The sequence below is a fragment of the Lampetra fluviatilis genome, chromosome 53 (genome assembly GCF_964198595.1).
Source record: "Lampetra fluviatilis chromosome 53, kcLamFluv1.1, whole genome shotgun sequence".
NCBI classification, from domain to species: domain Eukaryota; kingdom Metazoa; phylum Chordata; class Hyperoartia; order Petromyzontiformes; family Petromyzontidae; genus Lampetra; species Lampetra fluviatilis.
The window spans coordinates 7,477,771-7,491,221 of record NC_136327.1 but is presented as its reverse complement, the minus strand read 5'-3'; the positions used below and the strand labels follow the sequence as shown (position 1 = coordinate 7,491,221).

Below are 13,451 nucleotides of genomic sequence, written 5' to 3'. Positions count from 1 at the left end.
CCACTACTGCGCTCACCGCTCCTCTGTGAATGCTCTCACCGCGTACGCTACCGGATTGCGTAACGCGCGCGCACTCACTCGTACGTCCAAGTTCCACGCACGCGCACGCGGACACCTCCACGCAGAGGCACCGCGGAATCTACTGCACGCACGCGCGCGCGCGCGATCGCGTGGTAGTTTTAAAAGCAAAAGTGTTTAAAAGAAAAGTGCGATCAGATTTGTATAGGATTAACGCGTAGGCTTTCGCGACCAATATTATCCGGAATAGAGAGGTTTTTTTTTGGGGGGGGGGGGGGGTTAGATCGTGGAAACGTTGTCAATGCCGTGGGTTTACTCCCCAACGCAACGAGTGTTGCTGTGCTATAGCACAGCAACACTCGTTAATTTATGTACATTTATGTACATATTTCGGTAAAAAATGGGATTTAATCTTCCGTATAATTACGGTAAAATTCACTGGCAACTTTCTGCCAGAAAAGTTACTGTAAATTTACGGAATTATTTTTTACAGTGTAGTCACGAAATTGACACGTTCTGTTTACGTGACAAACCTTACTAATTGGCTGTGTCGGGTGGTGACGGGTCCAACGACACATTTATTATATATTTACGCGATATAACCGCGCAAAAAAAAAAACCTCTTACAGATTTCAATAACTTTACAGACGACAAAAAGCCACAATGCGTTATTCTAACACGTATTCTGGCAAGTCGCCCCGATGATGTTGGATGTAATCGCCAGCGAAACGTCGAACTACTCAAAATTGTAAATGTTGTGGATTTACTCTCCAACGCACCGGTGGGCTGGAGTCGTAAACTAATTGGCGCGTTTTGTTTACGTGACGAACCTTGCTGGCTGTGTCGGGTGGTGGTGGGTCACGATACAAGATTTATACTTATCCGATCTCACCCTAAAAAACTTTTTTTATTATTAAGAAAGGCACAAGTTTGCGGCGGGGGGGGGGGAAGGTACATCTTCGTTTCGAGGGCGTCTTTATAATCCGGGACATGCGGCCTGGTTGAAATTCTCAGTCCTGATTAAATACAGGGACGTTGAAATGATCGTCCTGGTGAAATAAAGGGACGTTCCCTGTCGCTGTTGACTCCAAGTGGGAGTCGCGGGGGGGGAGGGGGGGAGGGGGGGACAATCGGGGGATTTTGGACACCGAACTAGTTTGCCCATATCGTGTTTTGGCAACTGAATAAAAAATAAAACCCACCATTATAATATTTCTTTATACATACGCTTATCTTGCTCGAGGTTGATAATTAATCGCGATAACAACTTGGTTGACGTTTTTGTCTGGATTATAAAAAGGCGCGTCGGAAAGTAAAATTGACCCCCCCCCCAAAAAAAAACTTGCGCCCGCTGTCAATAAAGTCATACAAATTCTTATTCTTAGGTTTTTTCGGTAAAGTCACGTAGGTAAAAAATGAAAATTAATAAAAGTAAAATAAAATAAAAAAAATCACGACGTTTCGGAGGCAACACAAGCTTCCGTCTTCAGGTGGAACCGTCGCAGCCACGACAGCTGTATCACGTGACTTTACCGAAAAAACCTAAGAATAAATCTAAAGTCATAAAAATTCTGACCACACCCCTGCCGGATTATAAGACGCACCTCCCGGCTCCCGAGCGTTACTTTGCAATACAGGAGGGCAAGTGCGTCTTGCAATGCGGCAATAATTGAATCGATCGACATCAACTTTCGCTCTCGAATAGGTGAAATTAATCGAAGGCGCTGCTCGATTGAAACGGGACGCGACGGAGCTTCCGCGGATTTCGGCCCCTGCCGAGTTCTGGGTTTGGGTTACAGAGAGGCGCGTCTTAGAAATCTGCGGCTCGCCTTCCAACCTCGACGACAAACCCCAATCGACGCCATTCGCGTCCGTGGCTGGCTGTCACAGACGCCTTTATCCGCAAGCAGTTTACCCAAGAACCTCCGAGGCTTTTCGCTATCGTTTCGATAGTAATCATAGACGCGGTCGGAGTCAAAGGTTTGTGGTAAGTTGACGAGGGGGGGGGGGGAGCTTCCGAGTGGCTCCCGCTTGCTTTGGCGCTTGTTGACAAATGTCAATCCTCACCTCTCCCACGGCGCTGCAAGACAAAAGCGTCACCGAGACCCGTTTAATTTGCGGGACTATTAGGGGAAAATGCTGTTGGCGAGCACCTATTAAGATCGGAGCAGCCGCAGTGCTGATGTTCACACACCGCACCGGGTATTCGTTTAATGCTGAGCCGACCTAGGGGAGAGACGCAGGAGAGGTTCAGATATTGATTGTTGGGAATCAAAATCGATTTGGCTCGATTCACCCACACCCCCCTCCCCCGGTAGAGTGCGACGCTAAAGCCGATAGAAAGCATTGCCCGGCCCTCTACGAGTTACAGGGAACCCCGAGGGAGGGTCCTTGCCTATGGGGCCGTCCATAAATGACGTCACGCACTTAGGGGAGGGGGGGTCAGACATTTGTGACGATGTGTGACGAGGGGGGGGGGAGTTGAGAAATGTGACGTCACATCAAAAGGCGCCACTTTAAATAAATATATAATTGCTATTACAACACTCCTACAACATCAGAGCGCAGCGCCACATTAAATACGCACTACAATGACCATAGTTGAAAGCGATTTGAAGCGTGTTTTATTTTTAAAATGTAAATATGGTTTTGGGGGGGTGGGGGGGCACAGAGCTATGTGACGTCATATTTGAGGGGGGGGGTCTGACTTTTTGTGACGCCGTGTGACGAAGGGGGGGGGGTCAAAAATCGTTCAAAATCGCGTGACGTCATTTATGGACGGCCCCAAAACGTCGGGCAGCTCACCGGCCGGCAGCGAGCCAAGCGAGCGTCACTCGGCCGACGAGGACGCCGCTAACAGATGGACGGACGCGTGGGCCGGGTTATCCTTTTTGAATAAAACAAAAACAAAAATAGTTCACGTGGGAGAGACGGACGGAGATGGGAAGGCGAGATTAGTAATGCTGCTTCATCCACAGGCCTGTGTGCGTGCGCGTGGCGTACGAACGTATCACCCGCTCACCGATTGTGTACGTGTCTCGTATGGGGCCATCCGTTTAGTACGTACGCATGGAGGGGGGAGGGGGGGGTTAATCAAAATGCGTTCCGCTTGCGTATGGGGGGGTCTCGATAATAATTTGTCTACAGTGGCCTTCAAATTAGTTAGTTGGGCGGTGGACTATCTGTTTGCTTAAACACGTTAATTATATGAATCCTTGATCGTTTATGCGTGGATTAAATATCGGCCGTTCTATAGAATTCGCGGGGGGGGGGGGTGCATCAATCGTACGTACGCAGGTGGGGGGGGGGGTGTAAGAAGTCCGCGTGCGAACAGGGAGGGGGGGAGAGGGGTCAAGTTTTGACAGATTTTTGCGTACCTACTAAATGCATGGCTCCTATGCGCACGTGTGCGGAGCGGTGGCGGAGTGGTTAGCGCGCTGCGCTGCTACGCGAGATCGAGTCACGCTGCCCATGCCAACATCGCTGGCGAATGTCTGAGCCGGTGCTGGGCCTCCCCTAGGTCGACTCAGCTTTAAACGAGAGCTGCCTGGTGCGGTGTGTGAACGTCGGCTACTGGGTGTGGTCCTGGACCACACCATCCACGCTCATACGAGGATGTATATTATATTGTTATTAGAGTATATCATTGCATAAAAATGATTTTGATGACCTACTGTGAGAGACACATTAATAGTATTGTCTCTAAATACTGCAGTTAATTCCAGAAATGACTCGTATTGTGTTACGTATGTATATAGGTATCTGTGTGTACATATTTATCTGCGTGTATGTAATGCGTGTATGTAATGCATGTATGTGTGTGCGTCTGTTGGTCAAATATGCTAAGGGGCCGTTCATAAATGACGTCACGCACCTAGAGGGGGGGAGGGGGGGTCAGACATTTGTGACAATGCGTGACAAAGGGGGGGGAGGGAGTTGAGAAATGTGACGTCACATCAAAATGCGCAACTTTAAATAAATATAGACAACACGTTCTACTTAATTAAATATACTTTTAAATAAATGTGTTCTCCTTCATCAGAGTGCAGCGCCACATTAAATACGCACTACAATGACAATAGTTTAAAGCGATCTGAAGCATGTTTTATTTTGGGGGGGGGGGGGGGCAGCGCTTTGTGACGTCACATTTGAGAGGGGATCTGACTTTTTGTGACGCCGTTTTTTCCCTAGATCGAGTATTCGGAATGTATGAATTGGGCTAAGTATAGCGAATCTCTGAAGCTGTTGCTGATACAGGGACTCCTCTACTTACGAACGAGTTTGGTTCCAGAGGTCTGTTCGTAAGTCTATTTGTTCGTAAGTCCAACTTTACTGCTGTCGATTCCAAACGTGTTGTACGCCGTGTACACTAAACACGGTAAATGGCTTTAAAAGTTGTATAATCTCCTGTAGATGTAGATGCCACTGGTTCTTCGTGTTCCGTAGATGTATATGTTACTGGTTCTTCACGTTTTGCAGATGTAGATGCCACTGGTTTTTCACGTTCTTCTGATGTAGATGCCACTGGTTCTTCACGTTCTGCTGATTTAGATGCCACTGGTTGTACACCTTCTGCTGATGTAGATTCCACTGGTTCTTCACGTTCTGCAGATGTAGATGCCACTGGTTCTTCATGTTCTGTAGATGTAGATGCCACTGGTTCTTCATGTTCTGTAGATGTAGATGCCACTGGTTCTTCACGTTCTTCTGATGTAGATGCCACTGGTTCTTCACGTTCTGCAGATGTAGATGCCACTGGTTCTTCACGTTCTGCAGATGTAGATGCCACTGGTTCTTCACGTTCTGCAGATGTAGATGCCACTGGTTCTTCATGTTCTGTAGATGTAGATGCCACTGGTTCTTCATGTTCTGTAGATGTAGATGCCACTGGTTCTTCACGTTCTTCTGATGTAGATGCCACTGGTTCTTCACGTTCTGCAGATGTAGATGCCACTGGTTCTTCACGTTCTGCAGATGTAGATGCTACAGGTTCTTCACGTTCTGCTGATATAGATGCCACTGGTTCTTTACTTTCTGTAGATCTAGATCCCAATGGTCTTCACGTTCTGCAGATGTAGATGCCACTGGTTCTTCACGTTCTGCTGATGTAGATGCCACTGATTCTTCACGTTCTGCTGATGTAGATGTTACTAGTTCTTCACGTTCTGCAGATGTAGATGCCACTGGTTCTTCGTCTTCTGTAGATGTAGATGCCACTGGTTATTCACGTTCTGCTGATGTAGATGCCACTGGTTCTTCACGTTCTGCAGATGTAGATGCCACTGGTTCTTCACGTTCTGCAGATGTAGATGTTACTGGTTCTTCACGTTCTGCAGATGTAGATGCCACTGGTTCTTCGTCTTCTGCTGCTGTAGATGCCACTGATTCTTCACGTTCTTCTGATGTAGATGCCACTGATTCTTCACGTTCTGCAGATGTAGATGACACTGGTTCTTGACGTTCTGTAGATGTAGATGCCACCACTGCCATCTATTGCGCGGCGGTTGAACTTATGACTCTCGGTCTGAATATGCAACAGGACATACGGACAGGTTTGTTCGGATCTCTGAAAGTCGAATGTTCGTAAGTAGAGGAGTCTCTGTATAGGATAGCTACTGAGGAACAGACAAACCATTCAATAACCAACCGAGTTATTACCACGAAATAAAACAATTCATACTAAAAGTTAAACAAGTACATATTATATTTCGTGTGGGAAGGTTTAACCGCGTGAAGACAAGTATCTTCACACTCTTCATGCGCCTATTTACAAACCGGTCATCAGAAGACATTTGAAATGACGTGCTCAATCTCGGCACTCAATTCCGTCTCTGCCTTCTCTTCCCATGCGTTGTGAAGGGCCCTTGGCCGAAACGTCGCCTATTGTATAATGTATTTGAAGGCCACACAGTATTATTGATTATATTAATGAGATGTTTTAGTTCGTAAAAAAGATCCCCCGTATAGCCTTAACAGACTGTTGGGGCAAGTGCTGTGAGCGAGCACCTATGAAGGCCGGCACGGCACACGAGGGAGTGGGTGACCAACACCACGCCCGGCCGCCTTTGTCTCCCCAGTGGCGATGTTTACACACCGCACCAGGTACTAATTTGAGGCTGATTCGACCTAGGGGAGGCCCAGGACCGGTTGAAATAATCGTCACCGGTGTTGGCCGTGAGCGGGAATGGAACCGCTAACCGCCCAGTTCATATATTTATACGCACAGTAGTATGTTGTTACATATATCATTAGAATTGTTAAACGATCATCGATTCAGAAATCGACCATAGATTCCAGTGGGGATTTATTTATTTTTTATTCGGAAGAGGTGGCCGTACCCACACTTGACCCCCACCATACACGCGACCTGCCCACATCGCCTGACGGTGGGGGGGGGGAGCAGGCGGGTGGTGGGGTGGATTTAGGAATCGCCCCCCCCCCCCATGGTTGCAAATGCCGCGCCAGGAGATCGAAACGACCCATGAGTCTCTGTGAGCTGCTTCTGAACCTCTCCAAATCCAACTTGCTGCGTCGTCCCTTCCACTCTCAGTCGGAGAGTAAAGCAGCGCTTATTGCCAGAGGTCTATGCAGTCGATATAAACCGCACAGAGATATACATACTGTACTGTATATGTATGAGCGTGCGTGCGCGGCAAACAGGTAAGGGACCGTCCATAAATGACGTCACGTGATTTTGAACTATTTTTGACCCCCACCCTCCTCCTCGTCACACGGCGTCACAAAAAGTCAGACTCCCCCCCCCCAAAAAGCATGTTTCCATTTTGTAAATTAAACATGCTTCAAATCGCTTTAAACTACAGTATTGTCATTGTAGTGCGTATTTAATGTGGCCTGCACTCCGATGTTGTAGGAGTTGTTATCACAATTAGTGTTGTTATAACAATTCGAAATTTATTTAAAGTTGCGCATTTTTATGGGACGTCACATTTCTAATTCCCCCCCCCCCCGTCACACATCGTCACAAATGTCTGACCCCCCCCCCCCAGGTGCGTGACGTCATTTATGGACGGCCCCTAACCGGTTTATTAACCGGTTTCCCCCTCCCCTCCCCCACGCGTTTTACCGGTCACGCAGTGCGGATTGATGATGATGATGATGTTCGCCGCTGCGAGAGACCATCAAACTGGGTTCCGTCGGCGGGGACGAGGAGCGCGTAGAGTGCGCTAACCGTTCCGCCACCGCTCCCGCCTCTACACGGCAATGTTGAACCCTTCGCGGTTTAAATGGACGACGTTGCCAATTCGTTGCGATCGCCACAATCACTTGCACGCCTTTTGCACTTGTAACGAAACACACGTTACAGCTCCATCGCTTGGTGAGATTTCTCGCCGGGCGTGTAAACTTCCAGATACGACGAAATGAATCAACAGGAAACCCTTCGTGGGGAAATTAAATCCATCCGACTAATTCCCAAACGCGTCTCCGTGCGGCCCTTAATCGGTGCATCGCTAATAAAAGTCGCGTCCCGTCAAAGTCTCCGTGCAAAGCTGCATATACAGTACACCTTAGCAACTCTAATCCCACAATAGAGGTTCTATTTTGGGTTAGATCGCGTAAATATATAAGTGTGTCGTTAAACCCGCCACCACCCGACACGGCTAATTAGTAAGCTTTCGTGACTGCAGGAAGCCATAATCTTTGGTTCTTTCGGTAAAGTCACGTAGGTAGAAAAATAAATGTAAAATAAAAAATCACGACGTTTCGATTGCAGCTCTTTCGCTATGTTGTTTAACTGCTGGATTTTTGTTTCACCTGAGCACGATCGCTTGTGTTGCGATCGAAACGTCGTGATTTATTATGTGTATTTTTCTACCTACGTGACTTTACCGAAAGAACGAAAGAGTAGTAAGGTTTGTCACGTAAACAGAGCGTGGCCAATGCGTTGCTAGTACGGCAACACGGGTGTGTTGGAGAGCAAATCCACAGCATTTACAATCCGAGTACGACGTTTCGCCTGAAATTACAACTAGCTTCATCAGGCGACAGCCAGATTTGTGGAGAAATCCTCCTGTTTCGTTATATATTTATATATTTACGCGCTCTAACCCAACACAAAAAAACACCCCTGTATGATGGATGACGTTGATCGCGCAAGCCTATCACGTGTTAAACTCACTGACAATAGTCCGATAAAAGGGGTAAAAAAAAACAATTAGCATATTTTTTCTTCTGGCAAATGAGGTTCCAATAGTGTAAATGCTTACCCCGAGCTCTCATACTCAGATGGTTCATTGTCTTTGAGTTGTGCGCCTTTTGGCGTCATCTGGTCCAACACCATGTGAGACTAGGCTCTAAGGAAAGCTGTCTCGGGTGTGGACCATTCAACGTCAAGGACAGTGCATACATTATCAGAGTTATGTTTTTTGTTTGCATTACGACTGCAGGTATTGTGGTCAATGCAAACATGACTCCTTGTAAAAAAATGTATCAGTTTCGTTGCCAGATAGAAGGGTAAAAAAAACAATTATCATATTTTTTCTTCTGGCAAATGAGGTTCCAATGGTGGAATAGCCCGGTCGGTCAGCGTTATAGAGCGTTGTGTCAGCGCTGTTAGCGAGCGCCTATTCAATTCGTGTCGGTACGGCGTAATGGGTTAGCGCACTGCGCTACAAACCCGGCGAACCGGAGCTTACATGACCGCTCACGGCCAACATCAGTGGCGAGATGTTAACTACCTCGCGCGGTATGCAGGAGGTCGTGGGTTCGATCCCGACCCCTGGCGCCTGCTGTATATTTGGAGTTTGCGTGTCTCTCTCTCTCTGTCATCATCATCACGGTGGCTAGGAGATGTTAACTACCTCGCCTGGTATACAGGAGGTCGCGGGTTCGATCCCGACCCTGGCGCCTGCTGCTCTATATTTTGAGTTTGCGTGTCTCTCTCTGTCATCATCATCATCATCACGGTGGCGAGGATATGTTAACTACCTCGCCTGATACGCAGGAGGTCGTGGGTTCGATCCCGACCCTGGCGCCTGCTGTATATTTGGAGTTTGCGTGTCTCTCTCTTTCCGTGCTCGCGTGGATGTTTATGCAGGTCCTTCGGTTTCCCGTCCACATTTAGAATTAACATCACGCGTTTAGGGCTTTTGGCTGCTTTACATTTCCGCATGATAAGCCAACTTCGTTGAGCAATCAATTGTGGCAGGTCGCTTCTGAAAAAAAAGCTAAAGAGCACAGTGGGGCCTTATCTGGTTAAATAAAATAAAAGTTATTATCGTAGTTTCAGTTTTGAATCGACTTTAAACGATAACCTCTCTGCGGTGTGTCAAAAACAATCAGCACCGGGGAGACAAAGGCGGTCGGGCGTGGCACTCACACGAGACGCGCACACAACGTGTGGCTGCTCGCGCGGAGGTTAAAAACTCCCTCCCCTCCCTCTGCTCCCTCTGCTCCCCTCCTCCCTTCCCTCCCCTCCTCTCCTCCCTCCCTCTCCTCCCTCTGCTCCCTCCCTCTGCTCCCTCTCCTCCCCTCCCCTCTCCTCCCTCTCCTCCCCTCCCTCTCCTCCCTCTCCCTCCCCCTCCCCTTCCTCCCTCTCCTCTCCTCCCTCTGCTCCCTCTCCTCCCCTCCCTCTCCTCCCTCTCCTTTCCTCTCTCTCCTCCCTCTTCCTCCCCTACCTCTCCTCCCTTTGCTCCCCTCCCTCTCCTCTCCTCCCTCTGCTCCCTCTCCTCCCCTCCCTCTCCTCCCTCTCCTTTCCTCTCTCTCCTCCCTCTTCCTCCCCTACCTCTCCTCCCTTTGCTCCCCTCCCTCCCCTCCCTCTCCTCTCCTCCCTCTGCTCCCTCTCCTCCCTCTCGCTATCTCAAGTCCGTGCGGGGGATGGGTGAGATATAAGGGGGTAGGGATGTGGGGTAGAGGGGGTAGGGGGTGGGATGGAGGAGGTAGAGAGGTGGGGTAGAGGGGGTAGGGGGTGGGATGGAGGAGGTAGAGAGGTGGGGTAGAGGGGGTAGGGAGCTGGGGTAGAGGGGGTAGGGGGTGGGATGGAGGAGGTAGAGAGGTGGGGTAGAGGGGGTAGGGAGCTGGGGTAGAGGGGTAGGGATATGGGGTAGAGGGGGTAGAGAGCTGGGATAGAGGGGGTAGGGAGCTGGAGTAGAGGGGTAGGGGAGCCCGTGTGTGTGTGTGGGGGTGAATAGCCATCACTCGCCCTGCCACCTCGCCTGATAAGATCTGTCAATAGCCATTCGCGGAAGTGACATCGCGAGGTTTAGGAGCTGTCTGGCGCCCGCGCCGTCACTGCCGGACAGCTGCGGGGAGTGGGGCGGGAAGAGCGGTGGCGCAGTGGTTAGCGCCGCGCTGCGCCACGAAACCACCCCCCGAGTTCGATTCGCGCTCACGGCCAACATCAGTGGCGGATATTTCGATCGCCACGCGAGACGCCGTACGTGCAGAAGTTTCAAACGACTTGCGCAGAGACGCGTGCTCGATATAAACAAAAACTCTCGGCCATTCGTGCGTTATGGCAGCAAAAGAAAATCGTCTGCAGTTATTTTTACAAATACTATTTTTTTTTATTTACCAGGTAAGGGCCCCACTGAGCTACGTGGCTCTTGTTCAGATGCGACCTGGCGCTCACAAATGACAGCCCAACGAAGTGGCTCATCATCTTCATCGTGTGGATTTTTTTTTTGTTAGCAGCCAAATACTCTATAACGCGTGATGTTGATTCTAAATGTGGAGCAAAAACAGGGAGGACCCGGATAAAAATCCACGCTACCATGGGGAGAGAGAGACGCAAATTCCAAATATACAGTAGGGTCAGGATTGAATCCACGACCTCCTGTATAGCAGGCAAGGTAGTTAACATCTCTACAGAGAGAGAGAGAGAGAGACGCAAACTCCATGCATGCGTCAGGGTCGGGATCGAACCCACGACCTCCTGTATAGCAGGCGAGGTAGTTAACATATCCACAAGGAGAGAGAGAGAGAGACACGCAAACTCCATGCACGTGTCAGGGTCGGGATCGAACCCACGACCTCCTGTACACCAGGCGAGGTAGTTAACATCTCCTAGCCACCGTGATGACGATGACAGAGAGAGAGACGCAAACTCAAAATATACATTCTAGATTTGAAGCTTTCGTGACTGCAAGGATTCATATTCTTAGGTTTTTTCGGTAAAGTCACGTAGGTAAAAAAATAAAATTAATAAAAGTAAAATAAAATGAAAATCACGACGTTTCACCTGAAGACGGAAGCCTGTGTTGCCTCCGAAACGTCGTGATTTTTATTTTATTTTACTTTCATTAATTTTAATTTTTTACCTACGTGACTTTACCGAAAAAAAACTAAGAATATCAAAATATACAGCAGGCGTCAGGGTCGGAATCGAACTCACGACCTCCTGTACACCAGGCGAGGTAGTTAACATCTCCTAGCCACCGCGGCGCCCCTGCATTGCCATCCCGTTACCTTCTGCTCAACCATCGAATGCATTCGAGGAAACGTGGCTGGTTGACGAGCAGCGGTGATGCAGAGACGGACAGCTGCAGACCGATTTCGTCCTTCTCAGGCCTCGTCAGCACAGCGTGGTCACCAGTGGCCCATACTGAGACCGGAGCCACCCACACTCAACAAACGCTAACCCCAACCGCTCCCAAAAAAATTGAGTGTTTTTTTTATGTTTGCGCAACGCAATCGCCATCACTGCCTCCTGCGAGCGCATCGGAGCGACGCGATTCGCCGTTGTTCGTTTGACCGGAGCGAGAAGCCAAAGCGGTTCGGATCCCGCTCATTTGCAAGCCTGACCTTAGCCAGCTGAGCCAGCTGAGCCAGCTGAGTTAGCTGATTTTAGCTGAGTCAGATGATTTAGCTGAGTCAGCTGAGTTAACTGAGTTAGCTGAGTCAGCTGAGTTAGCTGAGCCAGCTGAGTCAGCTGAGTTAGCTAAGCCAGCTGAACCAGCTGATTCAGCTGATTTAGCTGAGTTAGCTGAACCAGCTGAGTCAGCTGAGTCAGCTGAGTTAGCTGAACCAGCTGAGTCAGCTGAGTTAGCTGAGTTAGCTGAGTCAGCTGAGTTAGCTGATTTAGCTGAGTTAGCTGAGTCAGCTGATTTAGCTGAGTCAGCTGATTTAGCCGAGTTAGCTGAGCTAGTTGAGTTAGCTGAGTCAGCTGAGCCCTCGCTATCTTATTGACCCAGGTCGACGTTGCGGCCCCCGAGGCTCTACCCTGGGCCTCCTGAATTCCCACCTGATTAATCAAAATCAACTCTCTCTCTCTCTCCAATCTCGCTCCCTCTCTCTCCATCCCTCTCCCTCCTCCGTCTCTCCCCCTCCCTCTCGCTGCCCTCTCCCTGTGGGCGCCCGCAGGCTGTTTGGCATCAAGTGCGCTAAGTGTGGCGTGGGCTTCAGCAAGACGGACTTCGTGATGAGGGTGCGGACCCAGGTGTTCCACCTCGAGTGCTTCCGCTGCGTGGCGTGCAGCCGCCAGCTCATCCCGGGTGACGAGTTTGCGCTGCGGGAGGACGGCCTCTTCTGCCGCGCCGATCACGAGCTCCTGGAGAGGGCCGGCACCGCCGACGGCATGGGCAGCCCGGGGCAGGGGGGCGGCCGGCCCCTGCAGCTCGCCGGTGAGGGGGGGGAGGGGGTTTGCGGGGGGGGCGGGGTGAGAGGGGGTGAGGATGTTGAATGACGGATGGAGGGTGAGTGAGAGAGAGGGTGAGTGAGTGAGGGGCTGAGAGGGAGTGAGTGAGTGAGTGAGAGGGGTTGATGGAGGGGGTGAGTGAGAAAGAGGGTGAGTGAGTGAGTGAGAGAGAGGGTGAGTGAGTGAGGGGCTGAGAGGGAGTGAGTGAGTGAGTGAGGGAGAGGGGTTGATGGAGGGGGTGAGTGAGAAAGAGGGTGAGTGAGTGAGTGAGAGAGAGGGTGAGTGAGTGAGGGGCTGAGAGGGAGTGAGTGAGAGGGGTTGATGGAGGGGGTGAGTGAGAGAGAGGGTGAGTGAGTGAGAGAGAGAGAGGGTGAGTGAGTGAGGGGGTGAGAAGGAGTGAGTGAGAGGGGTTGATGGAGGGGGTGAGTGAGAGAGGGGGTGAGTGAGTGAGTGAGTGAGGGGTTGAAGGGAGTGAGTGAGAGGGGTTGATGGAGGGGGTGAGTGAGAGAGGGGGTGAGTGAGTGAGTGAGGGGTTGAAGGGAGTGAGTGAGAGGGGTTGATGGAGGGGGTGAGTGAGAGAGAGAGGGGTTGAGATGGGGTGAGTGTGGGGGTGTATGGCAGGAGCGCACCTATTCCGGGTGTGCGTCTCCTCAGTCCAACCGTTGGATGAAGGCCTCCTCCCGGCCGCACACAAAGACAAATATCCCCCTAATAGCCTTGAAAGACTGTAGGGGCAAGTGCTGTTAGGTCCGCACGGTACGCAAAAGGATGGGTGGCCAGTACCACTCCCGAGTGACAATGATCACGCATTGCACCAGGCTGAGTCGACCTAGGGGAGGTG

The 13,451-nt window shown here is 50.2% G+C and overlaps 1 protein-coding gene across 2 annotated transcripts in view; it reads left to right on the top strand.

Annotated features, from left to right (window-relative positions):
* The window catches only part of LOC144949190 (insulin gene enhancer protein ISL-1-like), a 45,424-nt gene that overhangs the window by 29,087 nt on the left and 2,886 nt on the right, over positions 1-13,451 (top strand). For both annotated transcript variants that reach the window (XM_078879079.1, XM_078879080.1), the window contains exon 3: positions 12,337-12,596. In XM_078879079.1, the coding sequence (XP_078735205.1) occupies positions 12,337-12,596 (260 nt within the window). The remainder of the gene's footprint in view (positions 1-12,336; positions 12,597-13,451) is intronic.